The sequence below is a fragment of the Antedon mediterranea genome, chromosome 1, assembly GCF_964355755.1.
Source record: "Antedon mediterranea chromosome 1, ecAntMedi1.1, whole genome shotgun sequence".
NCBI lineage: Eukaryota > Metazoa > Echinodermata > Crinoidea > Comatulida > Antedonidae > Antedon > Antedon mediterranea.
In genome coordinates, this window is record NC_092670.1 from 34,835,187 (window position 1) to 34,862,234 (window position 27,048).

At 31.7% G+C, this 27,048-nt stretch overlaps 1 protein-coding gene across 1 annotated transcript; it reads left to right on the plus strand.

Moving 5' to 3' along the window:
- The first annotated feature begins 1,244 nt into the window (after positions 1–1,244).
- On the plus strand, positions 1,245–25,854 carry LOC140040945 (transcriptional repressor NF-X1-like). The gene is made up of 18 exons (XM_072087283.1): positions 1,245–1,289; positions 1,885–2,877; positions 3,131–3,526; positions 4,004–4,115; positions 4,406–4,614; positions 5,196–5,413; positions 6,217–6,325; positions 7,010–7,209; positions 7,423–7,527; positions 8,245–8,367; positions 8,718–8,809; positions 9,747–9,851; positions 14,956–14,997; positions 16,349–16,441; positions 20,132–20,198; positions 22,156–22,301; positions 22,545–22,658; positions 24,041–25,854. Exons 2-18 carry the CDS (start codon positions 1,890–1,892, stop codon positions 24,144–24,146), a joined length of 3,225 nt encoding a protein of 1,074 aa, XP_071943384.1. The 5' UTR covers positions 1,245–1,289; positions 1,885–1,889; the 3' UTR covers positions 24,147–25,854.
- The last annotated feature ends 1,194 nt before the right edge of the window (positions 25,855–27,048 follow it).

Genomic DNA, 27,048 nt, shown 5'->3' on the forward strand with positions numbered 1-27,048 from the left:
CCTGAAAAACTGTTATTTAAAGCAAAGTAGTCATGGCTTCCAGCCAATGGGTTTTTGGTTGAATGTATCCGTTTATTTTGTCATTTTATAAGTGAATAAAACATTATTTTTTCGAATTTTTTTTCTTGCGAAAGTGATTAACGTTGTTAAAACTACAAAATGGCCTATTCAAAATCTGATTTGATAATCTTTATTTTTTATGTTTTTCGCGGACAACACATCTTTAAATGATGAAATTTTACAAAATTGTCTTTATAATTAGGAAAGAATTTTAAATGATTCCAACTTTTAATGATTGGTTTCATACCATTTGACGTGAAGTAAGTGGATTGATAGAGCTTAAGAATTGTTTTTACTTTGATCACTTTGTACATCCACCTCAGAGTTAAAGCCAAAATAACTCTTTTTCTAACGTAATTTCCGACTGAACACATTTTGATGACATACAAGATTCAGCTTTCTTTCTACAAAATTTCATTTATAAATCATTTTAGGCCTACAGCAATTTAAAAAAAAAAAACGCTTTCAAAATCATCTTCTTTATTTTTACATATGTAACGTGTAGCCTACGTACTAAGTACAATATTTGTTTCTGATATGAATATTCTCATTCATCCAGGTAGTATTAATTTTAGAAAGATATCAATCTAATCCACTGGACTATTATAATATTGTTGTTATATTAATTATGATTTGACTTGAAAAGTTTAAGGACTTGATTGTCGAGAACTCAGTATTTTTGTAGGACCCTCCGTAGGTACCTCAGCTGTCAGACACGATTTTGCGGCTGCAACATTTACTTTAAATGATGATGTGAATGATTCATCGTAACATTTGTGTTTCTTATTATCAGTGCAATAATAAGTAATCGACAGTTCTTACCATCAACATACAGTTAATTGTTAAATATAGGATGGTATTATTTCATTTGAATGATGAGAAATCGGGTTCTTGAATACATGTCGCGCGCTCAAATTAAAGATTGGATCGTTATTATAAATGCCTTGTATGTTAATGTTGGTGGTATTATACATGATATACCATTAATTGTTTTAGTTTTTAATTTATTAATTTTTGTTTAATATGTGATTACGTCATTTATGAATGTGTGAGACCAGATAGAGGATCGGAATTTGTTGAATTGTTGCAACGAGTTGTGCAATCTATGAGGGCGTACTTTTTTTAAATCTCTGGAAAAAAACAACACAATATGCACCTACTACTACACATGATATGCGAGTAGGAGGTGAGATTCCGCGAGCGAGCTGCTGTGCTAGGCCTAGCAAATAGTAAGATTTAAAACAAGTTAATAATAACTATGTTATTACTTTTATCAGAAAACATTGTAGTGTATAATACGTCGAAGGCAGAAGGCGGCCCTAGGTAGCCAGGCTAGGCTACCTACCAGTACCAGCAGAGAGAGGATAGCTAGCCTAGTTAGGCCTCTCTATCTAGGGGCTAGGCCAGGCCCTGGCCTGGCCGGCCTCTGGGCCCTAGCTAGGCTATAGTAGTAGTAGGCTATCCCTAATCTTTTAATAAGATAAGGCCTAGAAGTCTAAGCCTAACTAAAAAAAAATTGTCAAATTGCCTGCCAGCCAAATAAATAGGGTTTTGTTTTGGTTAAATTTAATTTTATCTTTTTATATAGTGAAAGCATAATCATATTTTTACATTTTTTTGTCTAGCTAGGCCTAGTATATGGAAGTAATGATTAATTAACTTCATTAAAACTGCAGAATTGCCTAGCCTCAATCTTCATGTTTTTGGGGGGGTGATTCATCTTTTTAAACACTCGACAAGCAAACAGCCCATTCACTGTGTGTCCATGTGTTAATTTGACCATCTCTGTTTCTTTGTTTTGAAGTTTGAACATTTTTTTTTCAGTTGCGATGTCTCAAGATGAACTAGCTAGACATGCTGAAGAACAGAAGAAAAGCAGAACAAACATTTCAAATCATAATATTAATACTAACAGCAGGCCAAGAGGATATGGCAGGGGAAACAACAGTAGGGGAAGGGGTAGAAACTGGACTCATTCCAGACAACCCTATTCATCACCAAATGACCCCATGCAGATGTATGACCATACTAACAATGATCCATATGTTTTTTGGAATGGTCAAATGGATAATTCCGGCCAGTATACTTATGGTGCTATGCCTTTTAGAAACACACAGGAAATGCTACATGGTAACCCCAATGTGATGTATTCATATCCGCAATCAGTAGCTTACGGTGACACCACTAGTTATCAATTCAATCATGGATATATTGATTATGGACCGCATCAGCATTTTAATGAGCGTAGTTATGGCAGAGGACATAATAGTGAGTATTCTCAACGAAATACATCTGGAAATTATAGAGGAAATGTTACTGGCAGGATTAGCAAGAATAAAAATGACCGATCTAAAGGAAGGAAGAAAAACTCTGATGATGGAAGGAATCTGGATAGTCCAGGTGGTGGCATTTCTCCGGTAGTAGAAGATCAGAAAAAGCAAGAGAATGATAAGAAAAGTATAGCTGTGCCCGAAAAAGAAAAATTCAATCAAAGAAAACCAAATCGAAACAAATTTGACGAATGGAATCGGAAAATGGAAAATAAATATGGAAGAAAGGGCACACATTCTAAAACCAACATCAAAGAAAAATTTGATAAGGAATCGAGTGAGAAAAAGGATGGAAACAAGCAGAGTTTAGAATCTCAAACAGGCACGTTGATCGAGCAACTTACGAACCAAACGTACGAATGTATGGTGTGCTGTGATATGATCAGATCTACCGCACCTACGTGGAATTGTCAGCACTGTTTTGCGGTGTTTCATATTAAATGTATCAAACGTTGGGCCAGGTCTAATATTAGTCAACTTGAAACAGGTAAGGGACGATTTCACAACAACTCTCACAAACCTCAAAATGGAATATGAAATAAAAAATTGTTTGCATCATAAATCATACACAAGTAAATTTTTTTACAAAGTATCAATGAATATCAGTTAACAAAAGAGAATAAAAAAACTTTAAATTTTCTGTTTGGCGATGCACAAAATAGAAATATTTTGAATCAATAATAATGCTATGCAATACTTTATTGAAACTGGTAACATTGTAAAACGATTTTATTTTTCAGAGGGAGAACTGTGGATGTGTCCAGGTTGTCGTAACTCTGTTTTGAAGATTCCACATGTATACAAATGTTTTTGTGGAAAGATGCGTGATCCTCCGAACATACCAGGAGAAACGCCGCATACGTGTGGCGATGTCTGCGGTCGTAAACGAACTTCAACTCTGAAATGTCCACACCCTTGTAATATACTATGTCATCCAGGACCTTGCCCACCATGCCCGGCAACCGTCACGGTTCATTGCCTTTGCATGAAAGCGCAACAGAAAGCTAGGTGCGGTTTAAAGGAAGTATACAGATGTGCCGAGGAGTGTGGGAAAATGAGGAATTGTGGGATACATAAGTGTCTAGAGATTTGTCACGCTGGTGATTGCGATCCATGTCAAGAGAAGGTCAAGCAAGGTAGGAGTATGAAACGTTTATACGTTAACGCAACTGTGCGCAGAACTATGTTGTTATGCAAATGAGTCAAATTTTACTTATAAGAGTTCATTCTTATATAGTGCATATAAGCAAGCTCTCAATGGGCTGCACATTTTTACCCCGGTCATTTTTTGGCGCAAACACGTATGGAAACATACTCCCATAATAATGCAGCTAGTAATCGGTGCAAAGTTGTGTTTACCCATTTTATACACCTAGGTGTAGAGAGGCAAATGTAAGTAAAGTTTCTTGCCTAAGAATACAAGCAATGCGGCGAGAGTTGGATTCGAACCATTATCTCATGATCAGTAATCCAATATCCAACACATGCCCTCACAATTTTGATGTCATTTGTTTATGTGCTCGTGTGAAAACTCTCTAATATCAAATTATAACATATTATACCAACCGCCCTATAATTACAAAGCATTTAAATCATCAATTATTGTTTTTCAGATTGTTTTGGGCAGCACACATCAAGAGAGGTGGTGTGTGGTGGGGAACTGGTGTCAATTCCTTGTGATGAAAAAGAAAATGGAATTTACTCATGCTTGGCAGAATGTGCTAGGTACTTTTGGATGTTCAATGCAAATAAAGTAGTCAATTCTAGATGCAACTAAATCAGAGCCAGCTTCACTAGAAGTCCATGAGTTCAGACCTCAAATATGTACACTAGTGTGTAATTTATTGCAATGTCTGTCGTATGTCACTCTCAAAGAGCAAAACCCAAAAAAATATTGTGTACACTTAAAATTAGCATTAATCTAAATGCCAACTTTATGTCAATGAATACCAGATGTCCCTATGTATACGGTTATCTGAACCAGTAGCAGTAACATTCACCATTTTATTTTTCAGAGAATTGGACTGTGTCTTCCATAAATGCAAAACACCATGTCATCCAGGAGATTGTGAACCTTGTCAGCTTGGGCCTAAGAAACTGAAACGATGCCCTTGTAGTCAGACCCTACTGAGTGACCTTGGGTCATTTGTACGTTCTTCCTGTCGTGATCCGATACCAACATGCGACAAAACTTGCAATAAGCCACTAAAATGTGGTGGAGACGGTAAGTTTGTTATTTATTTATTGCTCTGAACACAAAAATAGAAATATTTAAATAACTAAAAGATGAGAGCAGAGGATATCCTATAAGCTCAGTGATGTCTGGTTTTGAGGTCAGCTACATAGGCATGTGGACATTTTCCCACAATGCCAGAGACCTAGTACTGTCCTATGTGTATGTTCATTCAATTGGTTTTATTAACCTAGTTCCTGATGTAGATTCTGTTGATTTTGTGTGACATCAGTACATTAAAAAGGGGCTTTACATTGAATTTACCTTGAAGATTAGGACTTGTGAAACTATAAAGCTCATTTGTCTCTTTGATGTCATAGATGACAACTCTTCATTTGCAAATGAGAAATCCACTTATTGTACATTTTCAACTGAAAATATTATGTTTTAGTAAAACTATACCTACATCTTATTTGCTTAATTTCTTAGGTTTGGTGAATTCAAGGATATCATCTGCCTCTCACCTACATATATTATAAATCTTGCCTAAAAATAAATGAAATTATAAATGTTATAATGATAAGTTTATTTATTTTTCACACAATTATTTTAATCAAATTGTTTAATTTCAGATGAAATTCATTTATGTCAGTCTAAATGTCATGAAGGTGAATGCCCACCGTGTACAACTGGAATAAGTAGCATCAAGTGTCGATGCGGTAATCGCTTTGTTGATACGCCATGCAACGACCTCATTAACCTTTCACCCGAGGAAAAGTTAACTTGCGATCGAAAATGCAACAGAAAAATGCACTGTGGTCGTCACAAGTGTCAGAATAAATGCTGCATTGTAAGTTGTTTTTTGGAGTGCAATATACATTATATATGCACGCACATTCTACAAGACATTTTCTACTTCATCTTGGGATATAGTTTAGTATCAAGATCATATATATTAGCTTGCGCCTAAGAAACTGACACGGTGCAATATAAATTATATATGCACGCACATTCTACAACACATTTTCTACATCATCTTGGGATATAGTTTAGTATCAAGATCATATATATTAGCTTATGCCTAAGAAACTGACACGGTGCAATATACATTATATATGCATGCACATTCTACAACACATTTTCTACTTCATCTTGGGATATAGTTTAGTATCAAGATCATATATATTAGCTTGGTCCTAAGAAACTGACGCGGTGCAATATAAATTATATATGCACGCACATTCTACAACACATTTTCTACATCATCTTGGGATATAGTTTAGTATCAAGATCATATATATTAGCTTATGCCTAAGAAACTGACACGGTGCAATATAAATTATATATGCACTCACATTCTACAACACATTTTCTACTTCATCTTGGGATATAGTTTAGTATCAAGATCATAATATTAGCTTATGCCTAAGAAACTGACACGGTGCAATATAAATTATATATGCACGCACATTCTACAACACATTTTCTACTTCATCTTGGGATATAGTTTAGTATCAAGATCATATATATTTTTAAAGTTTACACCACGTATATATAGTTCTGAAAAGAACGGTTGAGCTTTTCAGAACTATATACACGCGGTGTATACTGCCAACTTGATATAAACAAAAAATATCTTTATATTGATATCAGAATCCTGAACATGTCTGCGTACAATCATGTGGCCGCTGGTTGTCTTGTCGAGAGCATCGTTGTGAGGAACCGTGTCACCTTGGCAACTGCCATCGATGTTACAATGTCAGTAAGTACTGCTTTTTTTTTATTTGTTACTCTCAAGATGAACGAACCATGAAGCTGAAACAGCTTTATTTCAAAATAAGGTCCAAAAAACAAACAATTTAAGTTACACAAAAAAATGTGAAAATACACATACATTTTTTCTTATGCATGCATATTCATGATTCTTTCTTCCAAATCCCCTCTCTGTGATAGATTAGTAGTTCAAATGGTTTCTACATTTAGTGACGTGAATCATTCATTGCGCAACCAATCAGGAAATGAGCTAAGAATAAAAAATAAGCGTTTTTGGGTGGGACTCGACCTATGATCTCTAGATCACTAACCTCTAGACCACCAAGTTTGCGCTGGTGGCTACAGTTAGATTCGAGCCCAAGTAAGCAGAGGGTACTGCACCAACAGGATGATAATTGAATAAATACCTTAAATTACAGTAGTTATATATAGCATTATATATGGATAATGCTTTATTTTGGAAGACTGGTCCAACGGTCCAAATTAAGATTTACATATATATTATATTGCACTTTTATTATAACCACATAAATGAAATACAGATCATGGCCAAAGGCCAAATTGAATGTAAAATTAACCATATAAAAATATTCCATGAGACATCTCCCAAAGAATCCATGAATGATGGTTTTTACATGATACATTTGAATCAATTGTTATATTATTAATTTAGGTTTTGATGAGCTCTATTGTTACTGTGGTCAAGAAGTGATGCTACCACCGATTCACTGTGGAGTGAAACCTCCACCATGCAGTGAAACTTGTACCAGATCCCACCCGTGTGATCACCCAGTACGCCATAATTGCCACAGCGAGACTGAATGTCCACCCTGTACTGAGCTGTGCTCCAAGATTTGCATGGGAGGGCACGAGGTAAGTTATGATTTATGGAATTATACTGCAGTTACTGAATTAATGATATAATATTTTTTAGAAAGTTATATTGATTTTGTTACTTTTCTCTCTTGTTTTAGTTACTATAATTTGTTATTAATATATTGGTCTTTGCGTCGTTACTATTTCTTTTATGTTAACATAAATATTAATCTACTATTTACGTATGACATATATATAATTAATTTTCAGAAAAGGAATAACATTCCATGCTATCTAAAAGAGTTCACTTGTGGAAATCCTTGTGGAAAACAGCTTCCATGTGGTCAACATCGATGTTGCAAGAGATGTCATAACGTAAGTATTTTAATACTACAAACCTACAGTTTTTTCCTTTATTAGCACCATCTAAATAATTCTTTGACACAGAAAAAAAACCCACAGAAATATAGGTCCTGTGCAAATGTTACCAGGCCATCCACGCTATTAAACACAGATTTAATTTTAAGTTTTTCTTAAAAGAATTGATGATTGATGAATATTAATTGGTAGAGTTTTCACTCTATACATAGATATACATATTATTTAAATCAAAGAGCTGCATAGAAAAGATCAGATCAAAGTCAAAAATGTTAAAACTGCCTAATTATAAATTCATTAACACAACATTTTTCGGGCATAGCCCGAATTGTAACAAAAGGATAACATCAGTCTGCATATTGCATATCGTTTTACAGTGGATGTTACGGCCTTAACCTCTGTCTACACTATCAAAGTTTATGTGATAAAAAATGTGATGTGCCCATCATATCACTACCATATTTGAGCATATCACTACCATATTTGAGCATATCACTACCATATTTGAGCATATCACTACCATATTTGAGCATATCACTACCATATTTGAGCATATCACTACCATATTTGGGTAAATCACACTTGAGTTTGATATTGTAGACAGAGCTTTTGGGGCACTGAGGTACTTTTCTGAATCATTCAATCATGCGTTATTGTATCAAGTAATTAATTTCTCCAGCGAACTGTTTATTGATTTCTACCCTCTTGTTTTAGGATGCATGTGATTCTGAAGCTTGTAATCAACCCTGTAAGGTGGTAAGATTGGATTGTGGACATCCATGTGGAGTGCCTTGCCATGGTGACCAGCCATGTCCTAAAACACAATGCAAAACAAAGGTACGTAAATATACAAAATATCAATAAAATTGCTTTAAAAGCAGAATACATATTTTTTGAAATTCAGAACTATGTACATAGTTATATCATACAGTAGTTATTTCTTATATAGCGCATTATAAGCTGGCCTTCAATACTGTATATACAGAGTTCATGTAGTGATCCGTATCCAAACTTGCTTTCTAATGATTTTCTATGTCGGCATGCAGTGGATGACGTGTCTTCCCGTATAGACTGAAGACATAGGCATGCTGTTAAAGAGTTAAAATTAAGCAATTCCAAGCTTATTTTCTCTTTAAAATTGTTGATTTAATATAGTGCAAATTACCTGTTTATTTCTTGGTTCATAGTTAACAATATCCTGTGCATGTGGAAACCGCACTGATCAAGCTATGTGTTTGCATGGGGGTGATGACACACAGATGGCACAGCTTTATCAAAAGTAAGTTATTTGAACTTTAATTACACCCTACTATATTACTGGATTACTAGTAGTAATCAGTACCTAAGGTAGTTGAAGGTAGGAGGGTATACCATGGATATGGTTATGGGTAATGGGCTAAGTTGATATTTTAACATCTTCTGGAGTAAAATGTTGCATACATATCTGGTGTAATTTGTCATATGGCATAGATCCTATGAAAACAAAATATAGCATTTCATCTATAACGATCTCACTATATAATGCATTGACTTAGCAACAGCCATAGCAACAGTAAACAATAGACGGCCAAGTGCCTGCAATACGATCACTGTTACTTTTGTCACTATACCAGTGGTAGGGCCTAGTCAAACAAATGACCAAAAACATAGAAAAACTGACAGGATCGTATGATCGATATAAGCATTCAGCTCTCAAATAAATCATAGACATTGATTGGCTTAAGGTTTGAAAAAATCACGACAAAAAATAGTAAAAACTATCATTTAATTACTGTATTCGCAGACGAAAATATCGAACAAACCGCTCAAGCGTGAATATACACGATTATGAACTACTGTATACTAGTCACAACTAGCTTTTAAAAGAATCCATTGAATATATCCATATATCCATACAGAAAGTATATATTCTAAAGGCTATCTTGTGTAGTGCGGGGTGTGTTATTGGTGGTTGTTATGGTTAAGATTCATTTTACTTCATAACAAGCCATTGATCATGGTTCACTGCATTGCGTCCAAAAGGTAAAAGCTTCTCCTTAAGATGTGGACCAGGTCTGTGTCGAGTCATGGCCGGCCTAACTTTTTAGAGCATTCAAACAATGGATTGCAGGCCAAAATCAAAACTGTAAAATGAGGTTTTCGATATCAGATTCAACTGTTGTGTTTAAGGTATTAAAAGTGGTGGATACAATGTAATTATAAATTCTATCTTACAGGCTAACAACTTCAAACTTGGCTAGCAAGATCCATGAGCTAAAGTCCGGTGAGTCTATGGATATTAGCAGTCTGATGGCCATTACTGATGGGCGCAAGACAAGACAGTAAGTACCGTTTTCAACTTGATAAATATTTATCTATAAGTGCAGGGTTGTTTCTATTGCACTCCCTAAGCCACTACAAAACTGTAAATTTCTCTACTTCATCTAATGATAAGGTCCCAAACTTAAATAGCACCCTCATATTTTGAAGATGATCATATTTTGTTCTCTCTAGTATTATATTGTAATCAGTGATTACTATAGTGATCGGACGGATTTATTTAAATTAGTGCTTCTTTTTGCTTCTTTGGAAACTGTCTTTTTTCTACGATTTTTGACAAAACTTGACTTGTGTGTAATTTTTTATAAAACAATAAAAATAATTCAAATATTTTTATTTTTATACATAATATCTTCATCAATATCCAGAGGGAAAACCATATTCCATAAGAATTTCTTATAGAAAAAATAGTTTTTATCATTGAATTGACAAAAAAAACAAAAAAAAAGTACCACTATGATTAAATTGATTGCTTATGGCTATAGTAATCAAATAGTACTGAAACAAAGAAATATTATGTGTTTGCCATGAGAGTTTCCCCTGTGGGTATACCCTTATTAAAATGTGTTGGTCTATTTATTATAGCTATAAATAGCATCTTGTTATAAATAAAAAACACATTCAATGCCTCATGTGTCCAATTATTTGTATGTAATAAACATGTTATGTTCTTGTGTTTATGACAAAAAAAAATTTAAATGAATTATTTGACCTCCATTTTAAACGGTTCTAGATCATTATAAATAATATAAAACAAATGGTTTTTTTTTTTATTCATTTCTAAAAAAACTCCCAAATTTAACAATATGTTTTTAGTAATGAAATCTATTTATATCCTTTTATCCTAAAAACTTTTTTTTGTGAAAACACTTTTAAAGGAAGAATACCACAATAAACGTTGGTTGCAATACAGAATTTATTATTATGACAATAATTTATTTGTAGGATAAAGCCATCATTTGTAATTTATGTTTAAACAATCGCAACAAATTAAAATTGTTTCACATATTTTTAAGTTGTATACAAATTTTTGTTTGAAACCTGCAAAAAGTAATAAGTTAATTTACACTACTCTGAAAAACATGGGCTTCGCTTGCAATTTTCAATTCGCTAGTTGCATCAACAGTTTTTCTTTGATTGGACAGCATCTTTTTTACCAGAGACACCATGTGGAATCTCTATCTATTCTATGCAGAAACCGCATGACCGCTCTGCGTTGGGTGTTCTAAATGGTCATGAAATAACATAGATTCTATATTTTTATTACCATTACTGCTCGTCTGTGTAAATTGGTCTTTACAGTAGAATTTATCACACTTGTCTAGTATACATTCCATAAATTAATTAATTTATTCCAAAAACTGACAAAATATTTTACCAAAAAAAAAGATAAATCAAAAGGCTTAACATTACCATAAAAAGTTAAATCTTGTTACATTTAATGACCACCTATTGTTTGATATTTTGAACAATTAAAAACCATATATTTAGCACATTTGTTAAGTGTACATTTCATAAATTAATTAAATTTATCCCAGAAACAGACGGAATATTTCACCGCAAAAGAGGTAAATCAAAAGGCTTTAATATTTAATACCATAAAAAGTTTAATCTTGTTATATTTAATGATCACCTATATTGTGTGATATTTTTTAATAATTAAAAAAAATATATATATCAAACATTTTACTGTCGTTAAAATGAATTTGTAACATATTTTTTAGTAGAAAATTATTTATATTTTTATAATTCTTCTTTTACGACCTAATAACTCGTAGATAAGAAAATTTGTTTTTGTTGTAAGGGCGTGGGAACTCATTCATATTTGCTCGGTGTGTAACATCATGTCATTTTTTATGGACAATTACCTTTGTTTAACATTCATATATCTTATGGTTTAATAGGTTAACACCATCTTACTTTGTTAACAGTCATTTTATTTCTTCACCCCCCATTGTTAAGATTTTGTTTTTGAGGTCACATTATTTTTGTGTACCTGGCAATAAAATAATTAAATGGTCTTTGTCTGCTTCCTTTTGTTTGTAAAGTATTTTGATGTTTGTATTCGGGAAGTTAAAAAAAAATTAATGGTAGAAATCAATCAATCATTTCAGCCTAAAGCTACTTTCACATCCCGCGCCCCTAGAAAAATATCGTGAGCGTTGAGCATGCTTTCACATCGAGCACGAATTTGTTTATCAGTTGTCAAGCGAGGTCATTCATGCTCACTGCTGATTGGACAAAAGAAAAAAATCGTATGATTTCAGAAAACAAATGGCTTCTTGATCCATCGCTAAGAATTCAGAGCCCGAGTCATTTAAACGAATTCAAATCTGGAGTGAATGATCCTATGCTCGGTATTTTTCTCAGGACACCGGACCAAATCCGAGTGCGATGTTAAAGAAGCTTAAGTTATGCATAGTTATAGTAGATTTATGCTTAATGTATTTATACAATCTTGCAACAAAATATCTCAATATTTTAGGCTTAAGCAACTTTATGTTCTTCTTTCATATTTAATTACAGTAAATTAATATTGCAAACAAATTTTAATTTTAACTGGGTCAGTAAAATACATTTTTACTGACCCAAATTCAATTTTGCTTGCCATCAAAAAAACAAAATTTTTGTGACAAGCTACAGCAGTTACTAGGTTTGTTGTGGGTTATCTGACCATTGATTACCAACTCATTTACTGGATCAAACTCAGAATTAGATAGTGTCCTTTTGGCCCTAAAAAATATTAAATCACTCCTTTTGAATAAATCTAATCTAATCTTTTATTAATTGCACTTGCAAGCTGAAAATTATTCATGATTGTTGTCTTTGTTTTGTTATGCTTTATATTTGCTTTTCTTTTTGAAAGGTTCGCACGCTACAAGAAATAATTTTCTTTTTGTGTAGACTTCCTGTACAACACATCAGACAGTAATATCTACCATTTACTAAAGATATATTGTCCCCCTGAAAAAATAATGTTTTAAAATCTTTTCCGGCTGCAGTTAGCATATTATTTACTTTAATGATGTATTGGGCCCAGAAAAAAAAATGTTTTACAATTTTTTTGTTGAATATGCCATTTTAATGTCACATAAACTATTCACTTTGACCAAAAAATGGATTGAAACAAAATTATTTATTTACTTAAAAAAACTGTAATTTAAAGGAAAAAATCATCAAATCAAAAATCGGTTTTTGGTTGAATATAACTGTTTTATAATATAAGTGAAAAGTTATTTTTTAGGTTTGTTTAGGAGTGTGATTTTATTAATCTTTTTCATCTTTGAATATTCCACAATTTATCGTATTATATTTGAATCATATTAAATGTTTGAAATTGCTAAATTGTGTGTGCACTACAGTAGTTGTAAACTTTACAATACTTTATTGTTTGATTCTAATTATTCTTTGTTGCAATTGTTTTGATAGGAAGTACTAAAAGGAAATCAAAAATAATAAAAGAGATGTTTTTAAGGAAGTTAGGAAAATAAAAATTTACTTAATATTATTATTTATTAGGTCAGTATATGAAATCATACGATTTTTGTCTATAATAGTTGACCTTGGCAATGTTTGCATACAGAAACAATTTGAAATATAAATAATTTGATATTTAGCCGACATTGTACTGTAAAACTTTACCAAGAATTATTGTTTGAATAGTTTGGTTATTCCATAAATAATTAAGCAGTTTTAATCTACAAATTTTGTTTCCCTTTGATATTAAAGTAATGATCACTACAAAATCTCATAAACAGGCTAATCTTTTTTCCATCAGGGTCACCAATTGCATTCATCAATTATTAATAACTATTTATGGTAATAGCACATATTCCCTCAAAGGTTATAATAATGGTTATGTCATACATTAAGGCCCTGTTCACACTAATGTAGTCACAGTGTTTTAACAGCATACAATGCTATGTCTATAATAAAGTCAGCGTTTTAGTGCATGTATAATGTGTCTTAGAATTCTGAACCATATTACAATAGCGGAAAACACTTTATAGCTAACTTTTTAAAAATTATTATTCCCTACAAACTTCTTTGATTTTTTTTTATAAATTGAGTTTTGAAGTCATAGCTTCAGAATCAATTCTCTTTCCATATTCCTTTTAGCTTTTAGAGTTAATGTCTTGTATTAATAATTATTTTATCCATAGAATAAATCATAATAAGTATTTAGTTTTTAATCCAGATTTAGATATTTATAGCAACAATTTACCTATGTTTCATAGGTTACTATGTACAGTAGTTATTGAAAGGTTCGTTCTGTGTTCCCCCCTATAAATAGTGAACCTACTGTTTACGCTTGCTATTGGCTAGGAAAAGAAATTTAAATAAAAATTGTAATAGATTTTTAAACATACAGTAGTCTATGGCAAACGTATATTTTTATTTTTTTCACTGGCACTAATTTTATTCCGCAGCTAGAACTTGCCTAGAATAATTTTTTACAAATTAGGTCCATAGTGTGAATTATATAGATAAAGTATAAACAAATACTGTACCATATGACCGTATAGTCCCAACTGGGTAAATATAAAGAGGGGTGGGATTATATTCAGGTTGCAAGTCTGTCTCAAAATATAGTTTAATTAGAGAGAGGGATTAAAATTGAGCATGGGATTATACTAGTCATATCAAGGCAATCTAACAACAGGACACTGAGCTTGCCTTGCCAATATAGGATCTATTTGATCTTATGTCTGGCTACAATAAATACAAACAGTTGCACAGTGTCTGTTAAGGGGTGTGCAACTAACCATGTCGCAGCCACAGATAAAACCTTTGATCTCTGGAGCTCAACATCCTGTTGTTAGATTGATTGCCTTAGTCATATACAGTACGGTTATGTCCCAAATATAATGAAGTGACCATTTTAACGGTGCTTATGTTAATCATTCACAGTATTCTAAACCTTCATATGATACAGTTAATAGGTACCAAAAACTAATTTAAAATCAAAGTTTATGAGCTTTGGTTTGTTTGCCAACATATGTACTTCTCTCAAGTATGACTTCTTGTTCGTAATTATACCATCAAATTAGATTTTTTATTAGGAAACGTGGAGGTTATTAGTTTGAATTTTGATTTCTTTTGCAGATTGGAATGTAATGAAGAATGTGCCCTGATTGAGAGAAATAAGTAAGTGTTACCGCATGCATTAGTTTTTCTAATAAATTTGACACGTGTTAAGATGATGCGAAAATCAGTAAAAATGTTTCAATTATTTCAAATATAATCAGCACAAAACGGAAATTGAAAATGTAAGTAATACTTAAGATGAAAGTTGTACCGAAAATATTTTAAAAGGTCAGTAGAAAAAATTAAAAGAAAATGGTAATGACTACGTTTTTATATACTGTACTAACAACACTAGGCCCCCCCCCCCCAAAAAAAAACCCTTTATATTATTATATAGTATACAAATAATGAATGTTTTGTTTCGTGTAATGGTACAAATAATGGCATGAGGTGAATGATGAAAGGTTATATCAACTCGGCGTTGCCTCGTTGATATAACCTTTCATCATACAACAAATGCCATTATTTGTACCATTACACGAAACAAAACATTCATTATTTGTTTTATATAACATCTAAATAAATTCCTGTCATTTGAATCAAATAAGGTAGCCCTAGCCAAGGCCTACATTTCATTCACATTGATTAAAAACAGTAACATTTGGTTTTTAATAATTTTATATTAAATGTTATATTTATATGGATTTTATAAACACACCCGGCTAATTTTGTGTTAATTATGTCAACAAACGACCAAACAATCCTAGGCCTAGCAAGGCTAAAACGTCTAGGCTAGGCCTACGTACGCAAAAATGTTTCAAAAAGTATTATTAAATGATCATTTGATAGTGCATACTATTGCTCGCCATGTGACCCACAATTGTCCAATCAAATGACAGGAATTTATTTAGGTGTTATATAATTATATATATTATGACATAAGACATACTATTTTAGATTACTGGTCTGACTGGTAAGAGCTGTCATAGCTTAGTGGTTGACATGCTTGTCGTCTTCTTCAATCTTGATCTAGTGTCAGGGTTGTAACTCACGACTCCACTCCCTGAACCTTATAAGCATGATATTATATAATGTATAAAATAGTTTATCCATCCTGTAATTAGCGAGTTATTCACTGTTGGATGCATATAAAATAAAAAATGTAAAAAATAATTGCCAACTTCACTCAAAGAATGAGGAAATATTGTTTGAAGGTTTGCATGGCGGTACACCACATATATTAGTTCTGAAAAGAACTGTTGAGTTTCTTGACGTTTCGTTCAATGTGCTTTGATTGTCCTCAGGAGTAAGGACGATCTGAGGACGATCAAAGCATATTGATCGAAATTTCGAGAAACTCAATAGTTCTTTTTTTAGAACTAATATATGTGGTGTATCGCAAACTTTATATCAACATCTTTAATTGAATCTGGATTAGTCATGTTTCTAATGTTTTTTACTTCATTTTCAGACGTTTTGCACTAGCTCTTCAAATAAAGAATCCTGATTTTTCATCCAAGATCGGTCCTCCAAATTATACCGAGTTTCTCAAAGAACAAGCAAAGTAAGTGTCAAATTATTTTTCATACCCAAAAAATAATAAAAAATACCGTCATTTAACAGGAAAATTCATTGTTTCAAAAATAGTTAAATTTAAAGAAGTAGCATCTACAGAATTTAGAAACCAATGAATAAATTATTCCCAAAAAAATTACATAATTTAAACACTATTTCTACTGACTCACAAAAGTTGTGCTCATGAAACAAACTCATTTCCAGATAGTCTGAACTGGCCCTTAAGAAGCAGTACTTCCTGTGTCTGCCTCACATTCACCTTTGACAGTCAGAATGGGTATGTCTTTATGGGAAAACAATGTTATTTTGAGACATAGAATAGCAGGATGGGTCTGTTTACTTTACATTGATATTAACTGTCTGCATATCTATAATTTAGTGCGGTTTATTTAACTTTTACACTGTACTGTTCCATCAAGCATGTCTTCCTTTGTGTGTCTTGTATTAAATGTACATTCTAACATAATAACTCAACAACACCTATAATGTAATCACCTACAGAACTTATTAATCATCTAGATAAGGATATGTTATTACATTTTTACTCATCACATAGCAATTTAAATGCAGTCACCACTCCTATCCATGTAAGTGGTCGGGTTTTATTTTCCAGATAAAGAAGTTCATGTGGTTTTCTAGATATGAGTATTTTATTAGGCTTTTTTTCTGGAAAAAATTATTTTTAATTGTTCAAAATTATTACATTTTTACTCATCACATAGGGCCTGTTTCTGCTGCAACTGCTCAAAATACGGTATAAAAATACGGTATAAAATACGGTATTTTTTATACCGTATTTTTTAGTACCCCGTTTCTGCTAACAATACTTCTTGGGTGGTCGTGTTAAATTTCATCTTTTTTACCCAAATTGCCATTCATTTATTTGATCGATAATTAAAAGTCGCAATAAAGGAAGTTTTACGTCTCACTTTCAACAGCCTAGCCCTAGTGATAGAGATGTTGTGAGAGCACAGAAAACATCGTAATGGGGACAATTAATTCGTTCCCTCCCCGAGTTATTGTATTTTGCAATGTTGTACTGCTTTCGCAGGCTCTTCAGCTTTGAGTTTACTTGCTTTGGAGACAAGTTTATTCCATACTCCTGCTTTATTTTTTTAGAAATGTCTTTATAAATGTGGTTGTCCCTTTTATTACCTTTTAGTTGGTCAGACATTTTACCTTCCCCACACACATTTATTTAGTAAAACTGTGACGTCTTCGCTCCACATTTTCGCCGAATATATCTATACATGTGTGTAAAGCAGCTAACAGCGACAGAAAATAAAAACACGAATGGTGACCTTTTGTCATGTAAAAAAAAAATACGGTATTTTTTATTGGCAGCAGAAACGGGTACAAAAAATACGGTATAAATTTGTAAATACCGTATTTTATCCACAAATTTTGTGGGGAAAATACGGTATACAAAATACGGTATATTTTTTATGAGCGCAGTTTCTGCTGCCAAAAATATACCGTATATATACGGTATTCAAAAAATACCGTATAATATACGGTATTTAGTTGGCAGCAGAAACAGGGCCATAGAAATTAAAATGCAGTCACCACTCCTAGGCTTGTAAAGTGGTTAGGTTTTACTTTCCAGATAAAGAAGTCCATGTGGTTTTCTAGATATGATATTTTTTGTGTTCTGAAAGAAATTCTTTATATTGTTGAAAATTCATTTTTCTGTAAACCACAGAAAACTCCTATATTTTTAGCTCCCGCCTATTCCCCCCAGTCCCATCCCGTCGTAATATCTACCATTGGTTGATTCCATTGGACCATTCATGCATCTGATTTTGTATGTAAAACCAAACAGTAAGATACCTGCGGAAAATCTATTATTCTTGTGTATGAGAATTTACAGAAGCCTATACCAAGTCGTCAACTAGATTTTGTTTCCTATTGTTTTGTTACCGAAAAAACTGTGGGATGTCGGAAAGGAGTTTTTCTATGACGACGTATCAGACTTGGTTTTGTCTATGATAACATGTTAATAATATTATTTTAACATTCAAGTTTCCTTTCTTGGTCGCTAGTAAGTGAATGGCATTACAGTCTATCAAACAACTTATTGGTTGTTTGATAAGGATCTTTTTCCGCACCTCTTCCAACAATTGTTTATATAAGAGCTTTTAATTGTTCTACCCTTGTAATAAAGGTGACCTAGATAAATAAGTACATTTAACAAGTTCCATAACCACGTTGTACATTGCAATGATTCTTAATATAAATTTTATAAGCAAACAGTTTATAAAAGAGAGAGTGACTTTATAGAGGGTTCAACATTACATTTATACTTCAGTCATGTCCCATAGTGAATCATTTTCTGATCTGTGATTACATTGAAGTTCACTATCTAGTTTAAAATTATATATATATATCTTTGGTTTTAACCCTTTCACTGCGGCGCATTATTCCCACCTCTGTGCGTAATATATATTTAAGAAAAACATATGATATTTTAATAAATTGCAAAAAAAATACTAATTGAGATAATTGTGTAATTATTTTTGTGGTGTGTGATGGGCAAAGGGTTAGTTTACAGTTAGGTATAAAAAAAAAAGTAATTTGCATATTGATGACGTCATGTGACGTCATTACAGGTATTTTGGATTTCGATTTTTTTATCTATTAAATGATAAAAACTATATTTTCTATAAGAAATTCTTATGGAATACGTTTTTCCAACTGGATATTGATGAAGATACGTATAACAAATAAAAATATATAAAAAAAATTAAATTATTTTTATTGTTTTATAAAAATTATGCACAAATCAAAGTTTTGGGGCAAAATCGAGAAAATAATGACAGTTTCCAATAATTCACTATAGTACAAAAACTAACTATTGTTTCAGAATTTTTTTTTTGTGTGTGTTGTGATAAACACGATGTTGCCCTATTGGGGCTGGTAAATTTGTGTTACTTTCAAAATGGCCGCCATTACTTTCCAAGATAGAAATACTATTATATATACTATACTATATATAATTAACTATAGAGGGCGCATTTTTTTCAAGACGATAATACAACTATAAAGGGCCGTTTTTTTTTGCTGGGAAATTTTTTTAATGACTTGCAAAATTATTCAAGTTCATCGAAAGAATATAGAGGGTGCCATATATTATAGGCAAATACGATTAAATAATTATTTTGCCCATACCTGGTATTACCGGGTATACGTATTTCAACGATGTTTGTTTATACCCGGTAGTACCGGGTATACGCAGTGAAAGGGTTAAATAGTATAGCTTTATATTGAGTTTTTGTTTTGTTTTGCTGTTAATGTTATTTATTTCTTGCGATAAATTGTCCACTGGCAAACATTTTGCCATTCATTCCATAAATTACCACACATGCTGGTAGACATACATTTGCTGACCGTTCATTTGCTGACCGTTCATTTGCTGACCGGTCATTCTCTTGCACAGATCCATCCTTATGGAATGCTCGTCCACAATCGATCAAGAATGCCAATTCTATTGACATCTTCAAACAGTTGCTGAAAACCCATCTCTTTCGCATAGTGTATGGAATAATGTAATTTCTACCTAGTTCTGGCCTTGTGGTCGTAGCGATTTAAAGAAAATTTCGTTAGTTAGTCGCTATACAAAATACAATTATTGAGAGATTGAGCTGATAGTAAATGAATGAAACTTTTTATTGTTTTTCAGAAATCAGCCCCAGTTTGTAAGTTCAGTTGAAGAAGCAATCAAAGATGTGGTTCATTCAGCCCAACAGGTAAAGGCTTTTAATGAATATTTAATTCACTTTATGAATATTTAATTCACTTTATGAATATTTAATTCACTTCATGAATATTTAATTCACTTCATGAATATTTAATTCACTTCATGAATATTTAATTCACTTCATGAATATTTAATTCACTTCATGAATATTTAATTCACTTCATGAATATTTAATTCACTTCATGAATATTTAATTCAATTCAAAATTCAATTCAATTCAACTTTATTTCAGACAAATTTAATTCACCTTATGAATATTATATTATCGCCAATGAGCTTTAAGTTTAATTAAGTTTGGTTGAAGAAGCGTTTTCATCTTTATAATAATACATTTTAATCAAAGAAAATAATTATAGAGATTAAAGCAAAACCTTGTTTCACATGGATATATTTAATTAATTTAAATTCATGAATATTATAATGAGATGGTAATTATAAAGTTCAAATTTTTTATGTGTCAATATTATATACTTGATAATATCCTTGAGTAATAGATATTAACTTTGTTTAAATTGGAAGTTTAGATTATACTATCGATAATAAATTGCATTTTTTAATTTAGCCTTTCATTTCATTTAAAAAATTTCCATTTCATTTCATATGAAAATACAATACAACCAATAATTAAACCTCAAAAACCAAACACAGACAGGATTCTCAAAAAGTGAATTCAATCACTATCTAGTAGGTGCCTAATTGCACTTTTCATAGGCCTATCTGTCAAAAGTGCAGCCCCAGACACTGTTCAGACAATAAACAAAAAAAGTACAACAGTAATGAACAAGATGTACAGTAATTAAATGATATTTCAATTTAAAAACTACCTGCCATTGATGGCTAGTGCTTTAAAGGGTTTCAAATTTATATTGAAATGACATTGATAATAACAACCTTATAGCTGTCTTTAATGTTGTAAGATAGGAGTTGACCGTCATTTTGTGAATATTAAGAAAAAAATAAACAAATCAATTTTACATAGGAATTAGTTTTTCTTATTACAAATATTTACCACCTTGTTTAGCGATTGTAAATCATGATCTATCTTATATTACATTATGAAAAATTTAAATGTTGTTGCAACCCTTTAGTATTGTAGTAGAGCCTTTTCCTCTATTATGCACAATGACCCATTCACAACCCCTGACCTACTTTCACATGGAAGATGAATTGATTCAAGTTAGTAAAAGAGAAAATGCTATTTTGTAATGTAAACATTTAAAAAAATTCAACATACGAATTATCTTTTTGTTGATAACGATGACAGATTTTCAATCTTTGTAATCAAGACTTAAACCATACTTTGGTTGGTGCTTTTAAAAAAAGCACATTATCTTAATATTTTCATCAATTTAAGAGGAAAAACAGGCTTGGTTGTTCCTACAACATCAATCAATGTTTGCAACTAACACTTTAGTAAATTTAACACCTAGACAGATGAGAGGACTGTGGAGAAGTGTGAGTGGATATTACTGTAAATGGAGATAACTAACTGAAATATCATGCATGTTTTTTTAATCTGTCTAAATAATGTTGTACCAGGTCTTAAGGGACCATGTCAAGATTATTCTACTGCAGTACTTACGTTCTGTTTTCTCTGTAACCTGTTATTTTTTTTTTTTCAAGATACACACTGTACTTGTGTAGTCCTCAAAAACTTCTACATTAAAAAATACATACATTATTGCACAAAAAAAATACTGTTACTGTACTGCAGTAGACTATTACAGTAATCCCTTAATACAATTATGTTGTTGTTTTTTTTTAATGCCTGAATAAATGATATTGAGTAATTAAACATTAAATGTCTTCTTAATTCATGCAAAAGATGTAACCAGTGGTTTGTACTGTAATACTTGTCTTTCTTTTTAATTACAAACAGTATAAAGCAACCCATTGGGTAAAACTTACTAAGTTGTTTAATAAAGAATATTTGCTTGTATTTTCAGTCGAAACAGCCAAAACGTAGTTACTCATTTCAACCAATGAACCGTGACAAGCGACGCGTTGTCCATGAACTTGCAGAATTCTATGGTTGTCAAGGTCAGAGCTATGACAAGGATCCGCAACGAAGCGTTGTTGTCACTGCTTCGAAGTAAGTGTTGTAAAATCAAACATCTGTAAACTGTTATTCGAAAAGATCATGTTGTATTTCTGTGTTGATACTTGCTTATGAATTTAAATTCTGAGTGTTCATTGGTCAAAAGATATACTGTAACCTTTATTGTCTTGATAATGTTTGAATTGAAAAAATAATTTGAAAAAAAAAAATATACTGTATGAATATTTCAAACAAAAGGAAATTGTAAACTATGTAATTTTGAATTTTCTTTCTTAGGGACACATGCTTCCTTCCCTCTGTCAGCTTGATGGATGTTGTTCAACGAGGTGCACGCAAGAAACCCCCACCACTGGCACCAACTCTCACCCATACAGATGTTGTTCAAAGCAAGTATGTTCAATTTTTTTTTTATCAATAACTATATTTACTAACAATGTCATTGTTAATAACTTTTTTTGGTTGAGGGATTTATCATCAAAATTGTTTTATATGTGCCTAATTTTGTTAAAACATCAAGTTGAGAAAGAAGAGAAATTTTAATTTTAATGGAGACAGCAAGCCAATCATGAAGTTTCATATAAATCATGGATACTTCATATCAACTCTGCAGACTTTATGTCAATTCCAGAGAAGTTAGAACAATTGCTTAAAACTGAACTATAATAATAATAATTAAGCGCCTTGAGCACCTTCAGTGGCGAAGTCGGCCTCTAGAAATCTTTGTTATTAGTATTATTAGCATTATTAATATCTTGAACTATATTATTTTGTTACTACCATGTTCTTTATTACACTTTTGCACCATCGTCCGCATTTTTGTTTGGCGTGTTCATTCTACCGGTTGTAAAATTTTAATCCATTTTTTCCTTGTTTACATTATCGTTGATTTGGTTTCCTTATTGGTTTCAAGAAGCGGAAAATAACGATCAATTCCCACCCATCAAATATTTTTAGTAACAACATATATCCAAATTAGAAAATCTTTCACCACCATTGATGAATTCATACTATAAATTGGTTTTTCTTTGTACGGTATTAACCATTCATTGGTTTTTCTTTATATATTTAACCACTCATTGGTTTTAATATAACCTTGCTAGTTATTATTAATTAACCCGGATTATGTCTAATAATTAATCACAAAGTCCGGTGTTGCCATACCCTGACATGATTATATTGAATACAAAATCATAAAGGTACAGCAAAAAAAACTTATGAAATAATTGGAAAATTATTTACAAGTATTTTCGCCTACAGTTTGTGAGAAACAGTCAGGGTGAAAATGTAATGGGGCGACCAAATGTCCTAGGGAACCAAATGTCCTAGGGAACCAAATGTCCTAGGGAAACCAGTCTAGCACCAATTGATGCACTGCAGTTGTCTTGTCAATTTTCTTTTAATGTGCCATTTTGATGTTCCATAATAGTTAGTCACTTCGACCATAGTCAAAATGGCTACCTACCAGCCAATGGGTTTTTGGTTGAATTTAATTTTTATTGTTTTGGTTTGTTTTATAGATGAAAACATTTTTTTTTTTCTGTGGAAGTGATTATTATTATTAAAATTACAAATCTGATTAAATATTAATCTTTATTTTTGATGTTTTTGGGGGACAGACAATACATCTTTAATAATTAATATGTTTACATTATAGCAACAGCTTTCATGCTGAACTTTTTAAGGGTTCATGTACAGAGGTTTGTCTGTTAATTGTAAAAGGGGAGTTTCCCAAAATTATGTATCCACATTTTAATATACCCTGTTTTTCACAGGTACACACCACTTGGCTCTGCAAAGAACTTAAAATCAGCTGATGAGGTGTCAAAAAAAGATTCAGAAAAGAAACCAGAAATTACAGATTATTTTGATATGACATAAATATAAATAATTAAATAAATAAATGTTTAATTTAATTTTAATTTTCACATAATTTAATACCTGAAATTCAAGAATATATCTTTAATACAATTACCAAAAAATAAAATTACGTCAGTTAATCAATTAAACCGCATTAAAAGAGCATAAAATACTGCATTTAATCAAATAAATTAAATTTTATTTTTTATTTTATTCAGTTGTCAACATAGCAAAAACCTATTTAAAAACAACCTGACTGCTACATATATAAGATTACATAGCAAAAATAAAAACTATGTTTCTATGCTCAGAATTAAGTTTGGTTTGCAAATTTGCTAGCTCATCTGAAATGTAAGTTCAAATAGCATTGTGTTATAGAAAAGATTCCAAAAGATGTTATTTGTAACTAGTAACTAAACTAGGGCATTTATTCGAATAAATGGTAATATTGTAACAAAATATCACTTGTTTAAACCTAATAAAAATGTATTAAATAATGAAAAATGGATATTATGTCTGTAATTTTAATTTGAGGTTAATTGCACGCCATGTGTCACAATCGTCCAATCAAATGATAGGAATTTATTTAGGTGTTATATAATATGATTTAAGTAATACTGTAAACAATAAATGCATTGTTCTATTGTAATGATATCAATAAATATTAAACTATTAAATGCATTATATTTATTTTGGAATTAGAATATCAGTGTCCCAAATTAACAACAATTTGGACTAAATTTTAATTAAGCATAAACTGACTAAAATCAGAGTTCCTTCGATTCATTTAATATCTGGAAAATCATAGTACAGTATTTACTTAATTGATTTAATATTGCTTCATAGTCTAAACATTAAGAAAATTCGAAAATTATTTAGTTTGGAAACCTCTTATGTGCTTTAAGATTACGGGTGTGTTTGTTTTCTGAAGTGGTTGCCGATACTATCACTACATGATATATTGGAGGTATGGTATTTTCTTGGGGATTTTTAACGATAATTATGACGTGATTGTTTAAAATAACTCATTTTATAATTATGGAAGGTTAATTACCTTTTATAGAATAAAAATAATAGTACTATAAAAAAAAAACCATTCAATATGACCGTAAATATAAATTGTTAGTTTTACTTTTAATGGTAGTTTTTTTACGTTTAACCTTGATATTTCGAATTTAAGTGATGTAGGCCTATTTGAAACGTTTTAAGAAAAGGTACTTTAAAAAACGCTATTCAAATATTATTATTTTGAGGGCAGATCTGGATTCTCAAACTGGGAGCGCTAACATATGAATTGTTAATAGCAAGTCAAAAATAAATATTAAAAATTATTTTATATTGACATTTTTAAGCAGTAAGCGCGCTACCCAAGTTAAGAATAGATCCACCCCTGGATCAAACCTGCTACTAATTAATGAAATTGGGATCAGTAATTAATACCGGTTATCCAATCCAAAATAGTGATATTTGAATTTCTTAAAAATTATAATTAATGAATTAAGGCAGAAGAAAATAATCCAATATAACATTACGGTATATTGTTATATGAGAATAAAATAAAATGTACGGTATATAAATGTGATTATTTTAAAGTTACAAATAATATATTATTTTAAAAAAGATACAATAAAGAATTGGCTATAACAAGAAAATGAAAATTGTCATTTTATTTTGGGTATGACAGATGGTTATACCACCAATATGTTATATTGTTATATGAGAATAAAATAAAACAGAAATAAATGTGTTTTTTTTTTAGTTACAAATAATAATATATTATTTTAAAAAGGATACAATAAAGGTTGTAATAAGAAAATGAAAATTCTGTCATTCTGTTATGATACGACAGATGGTTGAATACGTTTACATTGTGTTATTGGTTGTTTAACAGCTTGTGTGTGCATGGAACTATTATTATAGTTCCATAGTTCCATGGTGTGTGGAAACACTCTTAGACTTATTACAATTTACGGTTGTCTTCTATTGACCATTATTAGCCATATTACAATCATCGTTAGGTTATTTCGTCGATTTATTTTGATAGTGTATATTGTTCAGTTGGCAGACCATCTTTTGGTGGATTTATCTCATCATTTCTATGAGTCCGTACGTTGTATTTTCTTTCTTTCCATTTAAATGTTCATAAAACAAATATTGGATATATATGGAATAGCATTTGTCATTCGGTGAATGATGAAAGGTTATATTATATTTCTACTCGGCTGTCGCCTCATACCATTATTAGTATACCAATATTAGTATACCAATCACCGTCGTCGTCATCAGAAGTGTTATCAATTATCAGTATAATCATATTCTCCCTCCTCCAAACAGAGCGCGGTCGAGAGCGGTTTTTCGTGAGTCCCAATCGTTTATATGACGGCTCGAATCGCGTTCCGACTATCCACTCGCGAGCGACCACAACTATTGAATCTTTCCCATGATCAAGAGAAGTAAACAATGTGGAATCGTTTAGTAAATTGTCTTTATTACTACTTCCCGTTTTATAGAATACAGTATAAAATTTGTTTAACCCATACTGTAATGTTATTTGAGCTACACTGTTTCCACATGCACAATTAAAAATAAAAACCTTTATTTGGCTACTCTACTCCCCCCCCCCCCCCACCCCCGCGCTTCTAATCGAAGGCAAATACGTTCTTTATCCTATTATTTATCCTATTTTAACAATCTTTGAACTATCGGTCATCTCCCCTGCAATTAAAACACTTATGCTTGGTTCCCACTAGAGACGCAACGAAAGGACGTAACGCAACGTAAGGGATTTGACCAATCACAAGCGATGGATTTATTCGACTGTCACTTGTCATTGGCCAACACGCTTGCGTTGCGTTTACGCCCTTGCGTTGCGTCATAGTGGGAACCAAGCTTAAATGTAAAAGGATGGTGTGCCTTCTTTGTC

Bases quoted from the DNA above. Each gene is read 5' to 3' on its own strand.
- LOC140040945 (XM_072087283.1), top strand. From the start codon at position 1,890: ATGTCTCAAGATGAACTAGCTAGACATGCTGAAGAACAGAAGAAAAGC. The intron at 7,210-7,422 runs GTAAGTTATGAT...ATTAATTTTCAG, and splicing joins TTTGCATGGGAGGGCACGAG to AAAAGGAATAACATTCCATG. The intron at 14,998-16,348 runs GTAAGTGTTACC...CTTCATTTTCAG, and splicing joins GCCCTGATTGAGAGAAATAA to ACGTTTTGCACTAGCTCTTC.